The sequence below is a fragment of the Thunnus maccoyii genome, chromosome 6, assembly GCF_910596095.1.
Source record: "Thunnus maccoyii chromosome 6, fThuMac1.1, whole genome shotgun sequence".
Lineage (NCBI taxonomy): Eukaryota > Metazoa > Chordata > Actinopteri > Scombriformes > Scombridae > Thunnus > Thunnus maccoyii.
The window spans coordinates 33,281,591-33,301,155 of NC_056538.1; the positions used below are offsets into that span (position 1 = coordinate 33,281,591).

General features: G+C 39.9%; 2 protein-coding genes across 5 annotated transcripts in view; one reads left to right on the forward strand and one right to left on the reverse strand.

Annotated features, from left to right (window-relative positions):
* The window catches only part of LOC121898667 (latent-transforming growth factor beta-binding protein 2), a 101,757-nt gene extending 100,946 nt beyond the window's left edge, over positions 1-811 (reverse strand). Inside the window, exon 1 of the mRNA XM_042413979.1 lies at positions 531-811. Coding sequence (XP_042269913.1) covers positions 531-716 — 186 coding nt within the window. The 5' untranslated portion in view covers positions 717-811. The remainder of the gene's footprint in view (positions 1-530) is intronic.
* A 4,228-nt stretch (positions 812-5,039) lies between these two features.
* Positions 5,040-18,591, forward strand: LOC121898671 (integrin-linked kinase-associated serine/threonine phosphatase). 4 transcript variants are annotated; one of them, XM_042413997.1, is made up of 11 exons: positions 5,040-5,209; positions 10,377-10,501; positions 12,131-12,304; positions 12,506-12,623; positions 13,109-13,215; positions 13,303-13,396; positions 14,106-14,193; positions 15,179-15,333; positions 16,117-16,236; positions 16,801-16,882; positions 18,385-18,591. In XM_042413997.1, exons 2-11 carry the CDS (start codon positions 10,459-10,461, stop codon positions 18,523-18,525), a joined length of 1,122 nt encoding a protein of 373 aa, XP_042269931.1. In that variant the 5' UTR covers positions 5,040-5,209; positions 10,377-10,458; the 3' UTR covers positions 18,526-18,591. The 4 variants fall into 4 exon arrangements, with proteins under 4 accessions (XP_042269931.1, XP_042269930.1, XP_042269934.1 ...); XM_042413996.1 differs by lacking the exon at positions 5,040-5,209 and having other exon boundaries at positions 10,097-10,501; XM_042414000.1 differs by lacking the exons at positions 5,040-5,209; positions 10,377-10,501 and having other exon boundaries at positions 12,201-12,291; positions 18,385-18,590.
* The last annotated feature ends 974 nt before the right edge of the window (positions 18,592-19,565 follow it).

A 19,565-nucleotide genomic window follows, 5' to 3' on the forward strand; every position in this document is an offset into this window, starting at 1 on the left:
TAGAGGGTCCAGCCCAAGCTTCCCCAGGCCTGCGTTCCCTTTCTTTCTTTATTATATTTACAAAAAAAGCTTTATTCACAAATCATAAAGACAATGAATAGATATAAAGCATTACATGATAAAATGCAGAGGTTTCAGTGACCGTTCAGCGACAGATCAGTCTGGAGGCACATACTGGATCAGTTATGAGCAGATATGATCTTTGATTGCAATGGGGATGTGGTTTTCACACAGATACTCATCATAAAGTGAAACATTTCATTTTGTTTGGATGATGCCGGTCTCTTCACTGCGCCACAGTATCTCACCTCTGTTTGGAGAGAGAATTGGATAGCTTCATGTGATATGATGTCATGTCATGGAATTCGCTTTGCCTCATTGCGCTGTTGCAACTCTGCTGGCACCCTCTCCACACACACACACACACACACACACACACACACACACACACACATTTCACACACATACATTTTACACTGCACATTCAGACATTTAACCAATAATGTCTTCAGTTGTCTTATTGTGTTTATGTCCAGCCGCAGCGGTGAGTGCGTGCCGGTGCTCTGTCTTTTCCACCGGGTCTGGTGGTGCCGGTACCGGGGCTGCACGCCTTCCTCCTCCCGGTGAGGATGAGCAGCAGGTTGCAGATCCGAGGACCGAGCTGCAGCTGCGAGGTGAAGAGTTACCATCCAGACCATCAGGAGACGCAGCCGCATGTTCGGATGTTACAGATGTCACACAAGACTAGAAACGCAAAATAACTGCACGATATTTATACGATCTGATTAAAACACTGAAAAATGCATTTTGCATGTGAAAGACAGCTTGACCGCTTGAAAGCTGCCAACGATCAGCTCCCAGTGCGGTCTGGGCTGACCTCAGGGTGTTTATATACAAGCTGATGCGCTCCAGCGGCCAACAAGAGGACGGGAAAGGGGAGCACGGATCCAGAGATCTGAGGTATTCATGACTTCTTTTCTTGACACTGTGAGACTCACGATGGCATTAAACCGATGGGTGGTGGCGTTGTTTGGAGAGCAGATTTGATAGTTTGATAACTTCAAGTGGTATGATGTCAGACTGGAGTTTTTCTTTGTTGAGACTGTTTAATATTGAGCAGGTGGAACCACAGCAAAAAGCCAGAAACAGAAGTAAGACCGAGCATCAGTTTACCATGAGTAAAGGCAATAAGAAAAATATTTTACAGTGAAAATGATCAGACTTTAAGAGTGTAAATCAATGACAGACCATTTCATTCTATGATTCATTCTCATTTTATCTTCCCACCTATTTCCTTTTTCAGTTCATGAATTATCAAGTGGATATCTGACACATTTACAGTCTTTTTAATCATCAAATTCCCTCTTTGTGTTTCCTCGGACAGTGTTTCCCTGTTGAGCTGCAGGTGGAAGTATAGTAACAAAAAGAGGAACTTTGACACTAAAAAGACTGTAACGTTGAAAGATATCTACTTGATTTGAAACTTCATATTAGCTTCAGATAAACTTTTAAATACATTTTTTTTTGCACAGAAGGAGGACTGTGGATTTTGTCTCCCATCACTTCCATTGTAAGGTCATTATGAAGGGATCTTCTAATGGTCAGTATGAACAGGAGGAATGATTACAGCAAGAAAAACAGCTTTAATGTTCATTTGATGACTGACTGTTGGTTTAAGACACATTTGATAAACTGTGAACCCGTCGTTTGAAGCAGTTCCTACATTATCCTTGTTATGTTGTGAACATGTGACACACAACTAAGAACAAAACAATACCAGGCATTAAGACCACACATGCACGCATACAGACAGCTTCTGACAGATAGTTAATTTAGGCTTCATGCATCATATGTACTTCCCTTCTGTTTACCTTAAGCTTTGATTGTTAGTTAAGAAAATTGACCCATGAGAGGAACCTCTGTGATTATTCCCCGGCCTCAGTCTTGTCCCGGTTTAACACTTAGGACCTTGGTGGGTAAAGGGAGGTTTGATTTAAAGTACGTTCTTTTTCTGAGTGGTCTTCAAGACCTGTTGTTGGACTGAGAAACGTTTGTTGGGTGACTTCTGACCACACTGGAACACAACTGACTGGAAGGAGAGAGATTTTATTTTCCCAGTGGGGGCCTTCCCTACGTAAGAACCACGATGGATCAGGATGTCATGAGTTGGTCGTCTCGAGTTTTGGCCTTGAGAAGGAAGTTTTGAGGTGGGAGTCGGTCAGGGATCCAGCCAGGGATCCAGCCTGGGATTACTCTTATATGTGTGAATGTTTTGGCTGCATGTAAATAGAATATGCTAAGCAGTATGAGACCATAAAGCAGAGGAAAGTAGAGGGTCCAGCCCAAGCTTCCCCAGGCCTGCGTTCCCTTTCTTTCTTTATTATATTTACAAAAAAAGCTTTATTCACAAATCATAAAGACAATGAATAGATATAAAGCATTATATGATAAAATGCAGAGGTTTCAGCGACTGTTCAGTGACAGATCAGTCTGGAGGCACATACTTGACTTCATGTGGATCAGATATGAGCAGATATGATGTTTGATTGCAGTGGGGGGTGTGGTTTTCACACAGATACACATCATAAAGTGAAACATTTCATTTTGTTTGGATGATGCCGGTCTCTTCACTGCGCTACAGTATCAACACACAGTTTCCTGCAACAAAGCTTTAATCCTCTCTGCCTCATTGCGCTGTCGCAACTCTGCTGGCACCCTCTCCACACACACACACACACACACACACACACACATTTCACACACATACATTTTACACTGCACATTCAGACATTTAACCAATAATGTCTTCAGTTGTCTTATTGTGTTTATGTTTTCATGGTTTTGTTCTTTTTATGCTGCCTGCCTTGTTTGTGGGACAATAAATATCTGAACTGAACTGAGATGGTTTTCCATAAGTTGGGAAGGAGGTAGGACAGAGGTTTGGAATGATTTCAAATAAAACCAACATATAACATCAAAGAAAAGAAAAGATATGACAGTAAAGTCTCTATCAAACTTTTTAACTCTCCATAAGTTCTGTTAGCTTAGACAATAATCTATAAATACTAATACGTATTTCTGACCACCATGGCTGCAAATGTCATTATCATTACTTCTATAACTATTATAAGTCTTTGATAGAAAAAATGTATCATGTTGCTGAGGGAAGATTTATGGAAGACATCCTTAACCTTGACCTTACACAATGTTACTGACCGCTGTCTGGCAGACAATCAGCGCTCCTTTGTGTCCAATCTTCCTTCATGCATCATATGTACTTCCCTTCTGTTTACCCTAAGCGTTTTATCGCTCCCGAGATAACATCTCTGGAGCTTTGCCCCGCACCCTCCACACACACACACACACACACGCACACACACACACACACACACACACACACACACACACACACACACACACACACACACACACACTCCACACTGCACATTCAGACATTTAAACACTGTCTGTATATAGAATTTTGCACGGATATTTCGTCGCCTAACGCTACTCTATTTATTGTACACAGTGGTCTCAGATATTTTATTTTCCTTTTTATCACTTCTGATATTTTATTTATTTTGTTTTATTTTTATATTTTTCATTTTCTACACCTCATGTTTCTTTGATAAACAGCATTCAGACTAGAAGGCAAAGGAAGAATTTCATCGTACGGGAAGGAAACTTGTTTTTAACTGTGTACAAATGCTTTGACTGGACTGGTGCCCCCCTTCCTCCCACACCACTATGGTATAATTGACCATACGTTTACATCAACTGATTACTAAAGTACAGACTCAACACATATACTACAAAAAATGTCAGACACAACCGAAACACTCGACACCGTAGACAGACAAGAGGCCAACAGAAACCAGCCTGAATGCAACTCACATCCCAAAGCAACACGCCATGCTACGTATCATTGTCTCCATCATAAATGGCCTGTATTAGGATTACATGCAAAACCATTTCAGAGTATATCTACAGAAATCATTACACACATTTACCAAATAAGGCCAATATACGCAATAATGACTGTTACAAGCAACCATTTCAGCAGCTGAATGATCACAGAGCTCCAGGTGAGGCTGCGTTGTCTGTCCTTCTTTATTTTAAGATAAACAACGCACCTACTAGGGGTGTTGATTAGATCTGTGTAATCAATCACTGACGTGTTAGACAGCGCTCTCCACCACCATCATCACAACACCACATGAGGAAATATCTTTTTGAAGAATAGTGTTCATCCCTCCAGAAGAGTTCAGAGACTGTAGAATCAATGCCAAAGTGTATTGATGCTGTTCTGGTTGCACATGGTGGTCCAACACCTTACCAAGATACTTTATGTTGGTTTTTCCTTTAATTTGTGACCTGTCTGTATGTACAGCATGTTTGTGTGTGGCTTAAACTTAACATTAGTCAACAATTAGGTTTTTATTCGTCAACATTGTAACACTTGTAACTAGGGATGCACGATATTGGATTTTTTGCCGATATCCGATATGCTGATATTTCCAACTCATTGTGGCGGATTGCCCATACCAATATATGTACAATTTTTTTTCCAGCTGGCTGAGGAGACTATTACACATGCAATTATAGATTGTACTAAGTATGATCAAGAAAGACAATATATGAAGGAAGAACTTAAGAAGACTGGAGTTCAGGAGCTCAGCATTAAAAACTTTAATGAAACTGCCAAGTTTAGTAACATGATGAATTCACTTGGCATGACAAAAATCATTTTTTTGCTGTTTTGCTGACCACTCTCTCCATGTGTTTGAGTGCAAGATGGATTGAGTAATGTGAACTATACTTCCTTAATTTGTGGTCACATGATTACTTTTGTTTATGGTTACCTAGATAAAGGGGGTGGCTCATTTTACCCCGTTCTCCCCTACTACTACTCCTACCAATACTGCTTATCGATCCGGTACTTTAAGCACATCCAATAAATATGTAAACGTTAGAGCTAAGACTGGTGACCAGGTGCATTAAGGACATATAACATATTTTTCCTCTTATGCTTTTCCTCTTAGGCTGAAGATGCAGATGCTGACTTCAGCCAAGTTGCAGTTGCAGTGCTCCCAGTCATGCCTGAACAAGAACCAGGTCCACCTCTGAACTCACTACACTTTGAATGTGAAAGAGCATCATTCTGGAGGGACGGATCGTGGTGGATAATCTGTGAGATCTACCAAAAGCTGTAAGTCTCTTATTTGGCTTACTCTGAACTCTGAACATTGAAGAGCTTTATGGCCAGGGCAAACCTTCAAAACTACTGTTTATTATCATATGGAGAGGATTTTTGTACATGAGAGAATTGTTCATAGTCTTGTGTGTTGTGGCAGCATATTAGAATGTTCGCTTTCCAAAAAAAGGGGCTTGTGAACCATCATCTGAACCATCTGAACCATTATGAGTGATTTTTGTAGATGAGAGGATGATTTGCAAAGACTTATTAATAAACTCTTGTTGTAGCTCAAGGTTGTTGCACTTTTTGATGCTTTGCCACTGAAAGTTAAAGCTTATTGTGGCAACATATTCTAACGTTCAGTTTACTTTAAAAAAAGTTTGGAAACCAATTGCCTTACTTCATCCGATTAACCACAGCTGGACTTTGGGGATTTAATAAATATTTAGTTAAATAGAATTTAGTAAATTCACACCACATATGGTACCACATACAAGTCTTTAGTAAGATCCTTCTAGTCTTTGTAAAAGAGAAAATAACATAGTGAACTAATGTATAAACTAATGAATGAACGAGAAAATAAACAGTGGCCCCTGCTCCCTCTCTCTCTCTCTCTCTCTCTCTCTCTCTCTCTCTCTCTCTCGCCTCCAAAGACACACGGCAGCGTCGCGACCTCTATAACCTCTCTCTGTTGTTTACATACCATCATAGAAGCATGATTGGGACTACCATTAAAGGTAGCTCTCTTGAGGCTGAGGCTGCGTTTTGTTGTTTTCTTCTCGTTTTGTTCTTATCTCTTGTGCCCCGCCTGATCGCACTTTTATCTGCACCCTGGGATCCCCGGGCCAGGCTGGAGTTCTTGCTGTGGTCCTGAAGAAATGCTTTCAGAGTCAGTCAGTGAAGACTGCAATCTTCACCTCTTTTTTTTATTGTACTTTAATTTACCAACCCACTGGTTTTAACAGTTCTTTTGTATCTGAAATTCAGCAATTTTTTTATCCTCTATCATAAGGTTGGACAAAGTTCTTATGGTTGGTGATTGTAATATTCATGTGGATGATGCTGATTTCCTTAACGTCACTGAGTCTTTCAGTTTTATTCAACATGTGTCTGGGCCCACACACATTAGGGGGCATACCCTGGACCTTGTTTTTACACATGGTTTATCTATTGACTGATTGTTTGTTCTGAGGTGCTGCCTGTTACCAACCATAGTTGTGTTTTGTTCAACCCTTCTTTTAAACCAGATTAAGTTTGAAATGCTCTCGCATCTTAAATCACCTCACTGCTGGACAGTTTTCTGCAGCTTTTAACCAAGCGGCAACCTCCGGGGCTGTAAAACGAAGCCAATGCGGAAGTGCCAAAAACAGTTCCTTGAATGACCACTTGAGGCTCCAAACGCGAGTCAATCCCCATAGACCCCCATGTTAAAATGCCCAACTTTACAGCAGAAATAAACATGTTTACAGCCTGGTACAAAAAAATGGTTTAGGTCTCTAAAGCTAATTTCCCCTTTCATGACAACTGTACGGGGGGTTATTTTTTTTATAACTTGCCCGTTTAAATTTTATTAAGCCGTAAAGTTATGCATAATGAAGGACATGGTTGCACTCGGTTGTTGGGGAGTTTTGTTGTTAGCTCTCCCTTTCGCAGCTGTCCACCGCTGTGTCCTACTAAGAACAGGGGTTGAAGAGACGCTCTGCCTGGATTATAATGCAGGGCAGCCAGTTGCATTACAAATCTCAGGGTGCTGGGTAGTGGGAGGACTACCACTTGTAGATTTATTATCTGGTTCACAGCCCCCCCTTTTCTTGGTAGTCTTGTTGGTGCTAATTAGCCGTGTGTTATGATCTTTTCCACTGTTTTGAGTCCATGGTAAGGTGGTGTCGTCCCACATAGTCCCTTCACTTCCATGTTCACTTCTAAGTGGTGAGTTTTGTTTTCCATGACTGCAATCTTCTGTAGAAGTTTGTGGTAGTCGTCTGTGGAGAAGGGGGGCATCTTGCTGCTAATTAGCTTTAGCTAAATGCCATATTTCCAGTCACTGCAGTACAGGCTTGTGCTGCTGGAAGGCCTCACTCATGTAGTACTGAGGAGGTCATAAAAATGTTGAAATATAGCTAATAGCCCGCTATATCTACAAAACATTAGTCCCAGTGATTTATAAGTATCCAGGAGCTGCTGCTCATAGTTTATCACTGAAGAGAAACAAATGAAAGGCCTTGACCCTCATTACAAACATATATTCTAATTCTGTTAGTTAAGATAATTGACAATAAGATGGACCTATGTGATTATTCCCTAGCCCTCGGTGGGTAAAAGGAGGTTTGATTTAAAGTTTCTTTTTCTGAGTGGTCTTCGACACCTGTTGTTAGACTGAGAGAGTTCTGATTTCATTTATTTATCTGTGTTTTTTTCTGTGTGATTCTTGTGTTTGTTTGATGACTAGTAAAAGTTTTTTTCCTCTTCTAATGTGGTTGATTCGACCCTTAGACCAAGAAACATTTGTTGAGTGACTTCTGACCAACACAACTGACTGGTAGGAGAGAGATTTTATTTTCCCAGTGGGGGCCTTCCCAACGTAAGGATCAGGATGTCATGAGTTGGTTGTCTTGGAGTTTTGGCCTTGAGAATGAAGTTTTGAAAACCGGGTGAGTGTCGGGTCAGGGATCCAGCCTGGGATTACTGCATGTATATCCATCAGATTAGATTTTGGTGACAATAACACACTGATTCTCATCATAAGTGGAACATTTCTTTTTGTTTGACCGTGACCTGCATCATTCAGTGTTTGGACGCAGTGTTGCAGATATAAAGATAGATTTCATTCAAGGACTTGTATAACTTGCTTTGTTTACATACCACTTTTTTCTAAGACCTGTTTGTCCGCGGTACAGGAATGCGCTATTGCTCGTCATGCTGGCCTGTCTACTGAACAGGATCCTGTTCTTGACCCCGTGAAAAAATCCTGCATCATCCAGTCCTCTGATGTACTGTTGCAGAAAAAAAAGCTCTGGTTCTCTGCTGGAGGTATTTAGATGTTGGCTGTTGTTGGCTTTTTAACCTCAAACAATGACTCAGCCCACAAGGACATCTTTCTGCTGCATATTTTGGTTTCTGGAACAACTGTCCTCATCTAAAAGGTCTTTTTTTAAGGCAGTGGTCATCAGATTCCTACCTACCATGGCATTTGTGCTTCAATAGAAAGGGCTCCCAGCACTCTCATCTTGAGGGCTCTTCCATGTATTTCTCTGATAACAGCGTTTGTATCCCTTTATTTTTTTGTTTTTACAATATAAAATGGAAAGTTTTTCACTGCTGATACCAAAGACATTTGGAAACTCTTGTGTTGTGTCTCTGTTTACAATGTGATTTTAAGTTTGTTTTTATTTGGGATGGCAATATTCAGTGAAACTGCAAGGAATTGGAACCAGTGTTACAGGCAACTACTCATGACGCACAGCACCTCAACTACCAGATATGTAGAAGTCAGAGATTATTAAGTAACAGTTTAAACTCTACAGTTTAAACTTAAAATGCATTCATACAATTAATTAAAATTAATTAACATTTTACACCATTATTTAATAATTTCTACATAGTTATATCTGGAAGGAAAACACCTGATAACTGCTCCAGTGTTTTATTATTTGATTATATATCTACAGCAGTGTCTGTCTGTCACAGAATGAGACACAAATAGACAATTTAAACCTGTTAATTACTGGTAGAACAGAACCGACGAAAAGGAGCAATAAAAACAGCTGCAGCCTGCAGAACATGTTTAAATAAAATATCGCTTATTTAGTTTGTGACAGTCTAACGTGCTTTTCAGGCTCAGGATGATTTTATAGGAGACGCAGCTGTGTGACGTCATATTTACCTGAAGGAAAGTAATTTTTATTTTATGAATAAATATGATCAGTTGCTGTTGGTGTGTGTGTGTTTACTTGTATGGCAGGAACCATCATACAAAAAGCAATTTGAGTTTTAGACCTGGGAAGTGAGGACATTTTGGCCCGGTCCTCACTTTCTGACACAACTTCAAAGGGCTGTTTGAGGGTTTAAAGACTTGGTTTTAGGGTCAAGGTTGCACAGGTGTGCTCGAGGTATGTGGTCTGTGTACAGGACCTCAACCTTGTTAACACAGATAAACATTTTACCTACCCAGTAACTTCAAAAGCTTTCTTGTTGTTGGCTTTTTATCTTCATACAATAACTCAGCCCCCAATTAACGGCTGGTTCAAGGCGAGCCTGGTCGGCTCTAACTATTAGCTTTATCAGAAAGGAAAGTTTTAAGCCTACTCTTAAACATAGAGAGGGTCTTCATCAGAAGAGGAGCCTGATAGCTGAAGGCTCTGCCTCCCATTCTGCTTTTAAAGACTGTAGGAACCACCAGTAAGCTGCATACTGGGAGCGCAGTGTTCTAGTGTGGTGATATGGTATTATGAGCTCTTCAAGATATGATGGCGTCTGATCATTAAGGGCTTTATAGGTGAGGAGAAGGATTTTAAATTCTATTCTGGATTTTACTGGAAGCCAATGCAGCGAAGCTAAAATGGGAGAAATATGATCTCTTTTTCTAGTTTTAGTCAGAACACGTGCAGCTGCATTCTGGACCAGCTGGAGAGTCTTTAGAGACTTGTTAGGGCAGCCTGATAATAAGGAGTTGCAATAATCCAGCCTAGAAGTAACAAATGTGTGGACTTTTTGGGTCAGGATGTGCCTGATTTTTGCAATATTACCTAAGTGAAAAAAGGCAGGCCTTGAGATTTGATTTATGTGGGAGTTAAAGGACATATCCTGATCAAAGATAACTACCAGATTCCTCACGGTGCTGCTGGAGGCCAGGGTAATGCCATCTAGAGTATCTAAATCATTAGATAATGTGTTTATAAGGTTTAATCTGGTTTCACTGATAAATATCATTGGGTATCATCTCTACACCAGTTGGTGGCGGTAATGGAGCAATTCGTTGTTTGCTAACCGCCAATAAACCTCATAGAAGAAGAAGAAGATGCTAGCAGCGACCCCTAAGCGAACCACCACAGTCGAGCAAATTTAAACATTTCTGCATTTGAAGTAAATTAACGTGTTGACCAACAGACTGTGAGGATAGTTTATCTTGTTTTAGGTAACCTTTCAGACACTTTAACCCGCCAGCCTGTTTCTGACACAGATACTGAGCTGTACCGGTGCAAGAACCGGCAGTTCGGCTAGTTAGCTAAGCGGCTAACGTTAGCTCCTGAGCTAACAGCAGGATGGATCTGTTCGACGACCTGCCGGAGCCCAAACAGACTCCCGGTAAGTTCACGGTAATTAACCAGCACATTTTAATAACAGTGAGCTTTTATTTAACGCTTCGGGACCGACATCCACAAACTGAGGTTGTTGGAGAGCAAAATAACGAGCAGGAAAAGCGTTGAATGGGGTAGAAATGGATCGAATAGGATGTTTATTTTATTGATTATTACCGTTTTAGAAATATCACGGTAAACGGTATCATCACGATAATCATCAACGTTTCCTGAAAGTCTTCTGTTAGTGCTAATGTTAATATAGAAATTCATGTCCAGAGCTGGACAGACAGTCTGGTTCTCTGCTGTGGTCATTCTGGCTCTGTGAGACCAGTAAAACGCTGTGGGACCAGTAGGAAGCCTTGAGACCAGTAGGAATCTGCTTCACTGTGGCTAAACAAAATAAATCTGCTGATGAAGGCAGGAGATCTTCTTTGTGTTCACAGTTTCCTCTGAAAACGACAATAATCACAGAAATGATTGGCGGTATTGATACTGTCAGTATGTTTTGTATATCATAAGGACGGCACATCTCTATAATCAGTTATACAAAGATGTAGTAAATGTGTCAGTTTGGACTGAAGAAAGAATCCAAATATATATAAATCATGTCAGAATCAGATACCAGTGTTGTAACAAAGTACATGTACAAGTACTGTACTTAAAGTATAATTATGAGGTTCTTGTACTTCACTTGAGTCTTTCTGTTACTCGATTATTATTAAATCTCCTTTGATTCAGTGTGGTAAAACAATGAAACATACAAAAATAACGCTGCAACCAACAACTGTTTTCATTATGAAATCTGTCAATTATTGTCTTGATGAATTGATTAGTTGTTTGGTCAGAAATGGTGAAAAGTGTGGATCAGTGTTTCCTAAAGCAAAACATGACGTCATCAAATGTGTCGTTTTGTCCACAACTCAAAGATCTCCAGTTTACTGTCATAGAGACTAAAGACACCAGAAAATATTCACATTTAACCCTTTAACATCCACCCTTTTTATAGAATTTTTCGCCTATTTGGCACTCCCAAATGGAAAAGGTTATAACAGGAGAACTGTAAGGCCAGGATGTATGTATCAGGCTTCATTTGACAAGTGACATCTTCTAGTTTGTGGAAATGTGTTTGTTTAGCATGTAGCTAAAACACAAACAAAACTACATCAGTTCAAATAAGGCTCAAAAAAGTGTTTTTGGTCCTCGTCTTTAATGAGTCATATTTGAATAACAATAATTAAAACGTGCTTTATGCCAGAACTATGCAGAACACCATAAACCCTTTATATCTAGTCAACTGGTATAAAATTCCAGATCTCTAGGACTAACCTTATGGGAGTTTTTAGTTTGTGGTGTCACTGGTGTTGCAACTCTAACTGTATGTTCACTAAACGTGAACATACAGCAAAAACAAGAACAACAATGTTTAATCAAACATAAACATAGTTTGTAGGAATGCAGGAGACGACAATCATAAACATAATCCACATCAGAGTGGAAACAATGCAGCAAACATCTGGTTGAAGTTGATGATGAAGCAGCTGGAGGAGTATTAGAGGATGTGTTGATGTTATTTAAGCTTTAAGTAGTATGATTTTCTCACTGATGAAGTGTTTTTTGTTTCATTCTTCCTCAGTTCCAGTGTCAGCTCAACAAAAGTCCACCAGAGAAGAAGAAGAAGAAGAAGAAGAAGTTAAGGAGGAGGAGGAGAAAAGTTTAAAACGAAAACGAGAAGATGCAGAGCGTCACGCGGATAAAAAAGAAGAAGAAGAAGAGGAAAAGGAGGAGATCAAGAAAGTTTGTAGAGAAGGTTTTCAGCTCTCCCACCACAATGTTTGTTTGCATCTTTTTCTTTAATCTCTGAGTAGATGGAAATATGATGAGTAGAGATGAAGAGTGTTTGTGTGGAGATGGACTTACTGTGTGTGTGTGTGTGTGTGTGTGTGTGTGTGTGTGTGTGTGTGTGTGTGTGTGTGTGTGTGTGTGTGTGTGTGTGTGTTTTGTCGACCAGGCCTCCCTGTGCTGAGAGGCTATGTGGCGGCGAGGCGTGGCGAGCGGGAGGAGATGCAGGACGATCATGTGATGCTGCCCGACATGAGCAGCTGCATGTCGGCTCTGCCCTGCCAAGTGTAAGAACTGTTCACCATCTCGTCGTCACGTCTGATAAACATTAAACACATCAGACCACACGAGGAAGCAACAACAGTCATCATATTGTACTGTAGTTTTACTGAAGGGCTGCAACTAACGATTATTTTCATTATTGATTAATTGTTTTGTCTATAAAATGACAGAAAATAGTGAAAAGAGTCAGTGGTGACGTCCACAGAACACACCAGAACCCAAAGATATTCATTTTATTATCATGTTCAGCTGAAAAAAAGCATCAAATCATCACATTTAAGAAGCTGAAACCAACTAATATTTGGCAATTTTTCATAAAAAATGACTAAAACAATCATTCAGTTATCAAAATAGTTGCAGGTTAATCTTCTGTCAGTTGACTAATTGATTAATTGACTCATTGTTGCAGCTCTAGAATGACTCATCAATGAGCTGCAACTATCATAATAATCGCTGAGTCATCTCAGATGTATTTTTTCTGTGTCGGCAGGTCTCGCGTCTCGTACTTCGCCGTGTTCGACGGTCACGGCGGAGCGCGAGCTTCTCGGTTCGCTGCTGAACATCTGCATCATAATCTGGCCAAGAAGTTTCCCAGCGGTGAGTTGAGAGACAGTCTGACTGTTTTCCTGTTGCGACAGACAAGACAGAAACTCAGCTTTAATGGTTCTAATTCGTCTCTTTCAGGAGAAACTGAGAATCTGGACAAACTGGTTAAGAAATGTCTCCTGGACACGTTCCGCCAGACAGATGAAGACTTCCTGAGGAAGGCTTCCAGCCAGTAAGAGTCCCAGAAACATACAGATTTATATTTTAGAGAAGCGTTTGAGTGTTTTTCTTTGCTGTAAATGGTCTCAGCTTCCTCACAGCGATCAGTCTTTTATAACATCTCTACGTCTCCAGGGCTGCAACTAATGATTGTTTTTATTATTGATGAATCTATGGAAGCTTTTCTAGATTATTCTCTCACTCTGTAAAATGATCATAGTTCCCACAGCTCATGGTTGCCTCTCAGAGTGTTGTTTAGTCCGACCAACAGCCCAAAATTAAAAGATTATTGCTTTATTATCATAGAAAAGCATGAAAACTAGAATATATTTACATTTGGGAAGCACAGAACAATGTTTGCTTTAAAAAAAAAAAAAAGCTTAAAATTATTATTTGATGATTAAAATTGTTGCAGCTTTAGTTTAATATTTGTAAATAAGGCTCAGTAATTTCCTAAACAGCTGCTCAGTGTAGAGTTTAGCAGACAGACAGGAGATAATAGTTCATTTTTAACGACACTGGAGCAGTAAGATGTGTGTTTTTAAACTTATCAAATGTGTTTTTATGTAAATTATTGACTACAACTTCACTTCAGATGAATGTAATGCAGTAAAAAGTTCAGTATTTCTGTCTAAAGTGTAGTAGAGTAGCAGTAAGTTAGTTAGTTATTAGTAATTGTTGTAGCTGCAGTCAGTCTCTTCTCTCTCTGTGTTGTGAAACAGGAAACCAGTATGGAAAGACGGCTCCACAGCGACCTGTGTACTGGTGGTTGATGACATGGTGTACGTGGCCAATCTGGGAGACAGCAGGGTACGACGGTGTTTGTCAGATCTTATAAAAGCTCTAACGAGTACAGGTTCACAGCTCATTTACAAGTTGTGTGATATCTGTTTAGTGACAGTTTGTCCTCACTGAGCTGTTAACAAGGATAAATTCACAGTTCTGTTTAGTTTTTGATCACTAGACCAGAGTTTCTCTCACCTTGTGAAGGAGAAATGAAGCTTCCTGAAGCACTGAATCAGTATGAGACAGTTGTTTTAATAAAGGTTCACTGGTTTGAAGCATTTTAAACAGAATAGCGACATCTGCTGAGCAACTGTTGGTACTGCAGACGGTGATGAAACGTTCTTTCATTCATCAGCTTCCATTATTGTTATTTAGTTGATGAAAGTACTGTTAAAAGTTATAAACAGAGTCTAGAGCTGTGTTATTTAATACTGTGGTGCAGTGAGAAGCGCAGCTTGTATCCACAACCACAGCAACACCTCTCTGATAACAAAATGAATCTTTACGTTCACTATTACTCACAAGAACTCCTTGTGTCCATTTCCTTCCTCATAAAACAATTGTAAAACTAATTAGTTTAGTTTTAGTGTTTTAAATCCTGCTGTGTTTACATCCATGTTTACCAGCTCTCAGTCTTCTTCTCTGGTTTTGGTGGCATTTTGTGGCATTTCTCGGTGCATTACAACCACCTGTAGATCAGTGGAATAGTGTGAAACCGTTGGTAGGATCTACGTCCTTGTGCGTGTGCACGAGGCAAACAACACGAGGACACTCATTAAAGAATTCCTCCATAGTGATACTAAAGGTCACAAACTGCAGAGGAAACCTTTAGAGCTTCTGTAAGGTTGTTGGGCTGCATCAGTGTCAGCAGGTTTAACTGATAAACTACAGACACGACATTAAGCTAGTGAAGCAGAGAAAAGAGCTGCACTTCTGACAGACACCAGGCTGTGATGGTCATGTCTCTGTGTGTGTGTGTGTGTGTGTGTGTGTGTGTGTGTGTCTCCAGGCGGTGTTGTGTAGGATGGAGGCAGCAGGAGGAGGAGGAGGAGGAGGAGGTGTGGGGGGTCAGAGGAAGGTGGTGACTCTGGCTCTCAATAAAGAACACAACCCGACTATCTATGAGGAGAGGATGAGGATCCAGAGAGCAGGAGGCACCGTCAGGTAAACAACCAACATCTACATGTAAATAAACACACACAGATCTGTTCTGTCTCTGTCTTTCTCATCTGTCTCTAAATACAAGAGCTGCTGTGTAGAAGACGTGTGCAGACAGATACTGTAACCTGTATCCACTAATGAAACATGCCTCACCTCACGTGAAGAGGAGGAAGTTGTGGCTAAAAGCAAACTTTAGATCATACTGACTTTATTAATGACCAGTTATTATCAATGTGTTTGACAAACTCTTAAACCTACTAGACTGCTCAGAGGAGACCAAAAACACTTGTTCTCTATCAGCTCTCGTTGTCTTTCTTATCAGAGAAATATGAGTTTTTACAGTATGAAGAATAATGTACAAACAACCAAACCCTGATGTAAGAAAAGGAGGAAAAAACAAGTTTCATGAGTTCGTTGATGGAGAGTCAGTGAGTGAACTTCAGGTTCTGGTCGGCCGTGTAGATCTTTGACTTGATGTTGTAGATCCATCCAGCGCTCTCTCACACCACAAACCTTTCTTCTTCTTATGTTTATATACCGGTACGTCTCCGTCAGGTGACACAGGAGTGATGTCATCAGTCACAAATATCAAACATGTTTTAAAAACTCTCTCTGAGAACGACGGGCAGCATTAGAGTCTTTACATTTCACACTAAACTGCTTCATCCTCCCATCAGTCAGCACCAACAAACCAGATTCATCATCTGTGTTCCCGCCTTAAGTCAATATTTAACTGTGTGTGTGTGTGTGTGTGTGTGTGTGTGTGTGTGTGTGTGTGTGTTGCAGGGACGGCAGGGTGCTGGGTGTCCTCGAGGTGTCTCGTTCCATCGGAGACGGTCAGTACAAACGCTGCGGGGTCATTTCGACCCCCGATCTGAGGAGGTGTCAGCTCACAGCCAATGACAGGCAAGAACAGCCACACAACAGCTGATACAAACAACTACACCAAGCTGATTTCTTCTTCATGCGTCTGTATTTCAACGCAAGACAAATATCGGTATATGAAAGGAAAGAGGAGACGTATAAGAACCATGTTGATGAGACATTCTGAGCTTTAGTGAAGTCAAAAAAGTTCATATTAATGGATTTTGTCACTTCTGTTATTATTCTTTGTCTTACTTCTATTTAGGGAATAATTAACCAATCAATCGATGAGTCATTTGGTCCAGAAAATGTTAGAAAATGGTGAAAAAACCCAAGATGACGTCTTTAAATGTCTCGTTTTGTCCATTAAGACGTTCAGTTTACTGTCATTAGTTACATCTAACGTTGAAAATGTTTTTTACTTTACTGTTTTTGTGACGTATGATGTGACGTTGATGTTGGTTGTCATGCAAGCTGAAGACAAATTTCTACTTTTGTGCAACAAATGTGGACTATAAAGTTGTTTTTGTTTAGATTTTTTTCATCATGTTGATAAGAGTCCAAACGAGCAGTAACGAACTTCTCGTCTGTCTGGTCTCTCTGCAGGTTTATCATCTTGGCCTGTGACGGGTTGTTCAAAGTGTTTTCTGCTGATGAAGCTGTTAAATTCGTCCTCAACGTCCTGCAGGTGTCTTTATGTCCTTGAGTTTTCTGCACTTTTAATATTTTTCAGTCTTCTAAGCATTTTGAAGCTACAGAGGTCTCCATCTTTGTTGTGTGCAGTTACCATAAACATTAATCCTGGAACTGACTCACAATCGACTGACAGTAACGTTAGCTTGATGATGCTACATTAGCTTGATAATGCTACATTAGCTTCTTCTTCTTCTTGTAAATGAGAGCGTGCTGCCTGCTTCTTGTCTCTTTCTCAGTGGATTATAAATGAATTTAGTCCATAAATCTGTTTCTTGTGAGGACGTTACTGACTGAACGAAGCTTCTAATGAACAGCAGAGCAACACATCAAACAGATAAATCAGCTCCAGAAGAAGAGATGAGATGTTTCCAGACAGAGAAGGAAACACTTTCACTGATCTTGAGCTACATATGAACAGTTTTTTACTTCATTTGTCTTTGAAATGATCTAAAACTGTAAAACATTTCATCATAGTTGTTGAACTTGTGGAATATGATGTCATCATGTTTTTATTTAGTTATTTTAAACCAGAAAAAACAAAATATGTCAAAATATAAATCACAATATCAGAGTGAAATACTGCTGTTATAAATCAGGGATACAATTTCTAATACAGTCATATAAAATATTACATCATACAGACAACTTTAGACTCCTTAAAACAAACAATTACTACCATTATCAATTAATCGATTAGTCATTTGGTCCATAAAATATCAGAAAATTGTGAAAAATGTGGATCAATGTTTCCCAAGATGACGTCATCAAATGTCTCGTCTGTCACAGAGACTAAAGAAACCAGAAAATATTCACATTTAAGAATCTGAATTAGAGAGTTTTGGTATTTTCTCTTAAAAAAAAAAAAAGTCTCAAAACGATTAATAGATTATCAAAATAGTTGCCAATTAATTTTCTGTCAATCGACTAATCGTTGCAGCTCTACTTAAAACAACCCAGCAGCTTTAAAAAAATAATCCAAATAAAACTAAAACAATAACTCAATTAGACAACCAGATGAAAAAAACAGATGATTTAAATTCACAAAGAACCAAATGTTTGTAATATTTTAACTTTATAAATTTGAAATGAAGTTGTTGAAGGTTCCAATCAGACGAAGCAGATCATAGAAAAAACTCCTTACAATCCTTTTAATAAACACGAGGAACGAGGCGGCTGCTTTATTAAACATCACTTTATTAAACCCTCGTTATTCTTGAATCGTTTGTATGTTTGTGTGATTATTGTCAGTGTCTGCTCTGTCCTAACCATCCTCCCCCCTCTCTCTCTCCCCTCTCTCTTCCCCCCCTCTCCTCTCTCCTCTCTCTCCCCCTCTCTCTCCCCCCTCTCTCTCCCCTCTCTCCCCCCCTCTCTCTCCCTCCCCTCCCCTCTCTCCCAGCTCTCCCCCCTCTCTCTCCCTCCTCTCCCCCCTCCCCTCTCTCTCTCCCCTCCCTCTCTCTCTCTCTCCTCTCTCTCCCCTCTGTCTCCCTCCTCCAGGAGGGAAGTGTAGAGAAGAGGTCGGGCGTGACGGAGGAGGAAGTTCGGTTTGAAGCTGCTTGTCAACAGCTGGCGAGCGAGGCGGTGAGGCGAGGCTGTGCAGACAACGTCACTGTGATCCTGGTTTCTATCAGCTTCTGAACACACACACACACACACACACACACACACACACACACACACACACACACAGTGGACTCTGACACACACACAGAAACCAGTTTGCGTTCTGCTCATCTGTCTGTCTCCTTGTTTCTGTTTTCCAATAAAATCTTTTTCTTTACGTTTGCTGTCGGAGTGGATTAATGATGATTTATTGATGATTTATTGATGAGTGTTTGTGTGTTCAGTCGTCTGTTTACATCACACAACAGTCGCTGTGCTGTTGTGTTTATACTGTAATAAACATCCACACAACCACCAGGACAAAGACACCAACCAGGGTCAGATGCATAAAACTCATTAACTCAGATTCATGACTAAGATTCATAGAAATATGATGAAATCTGATTAAAATATCTTTATATCAGATTTATAAAACGCTGCGTACACATGCTTCTGTTTTATAAATCTCAGTCATTGTGGGACTGGATGTGCAGGAGCCTCATTTCCACTCCCACAGTTACCCATAAATGGATGAAGATGCCCTGAACCAGCTGTTTTTATATCAATATGATACCTGTTCACCTGTCAGTGAGACAAATGAAACAGAAGAAGAAGTGCAGTTTCACAGGTTGTTGCACCTGTAACAATCTGCAGCTGTTTATAACGTCCATATAATTAATAACGTGGACTGTAAACCATCGTTAGCAGTGATATCTCAGAAATCTAATCAATAAGTTTGTAGCACTAATTCTACTTCCTGTCTGTCCTGGGAGAGGAATCCCTCCCTGCTGCTCTTCCTGAGCTTTCCTCCAGTTTTTACCCATTAAAGTGTTTTATTTTAGATTTTGTCTCATCTGAATGGAGTTTAAGAACAAGATGTTGTGACTCTGTGTTATAAATAAAATTAACATATATAAACCGACTTAACAAGCTGTGTCAGAAGGATAAAAAAGAACAATAACAGCAAAATAAATGTTGACTTCTTTGTAAGTTAAAAGAAAATTAATCACAAAAGCAATGAATCTGTGTTATGTTTATAAATGCGCCTTTGATTGGCTTTTTACAGATCGCTCAGT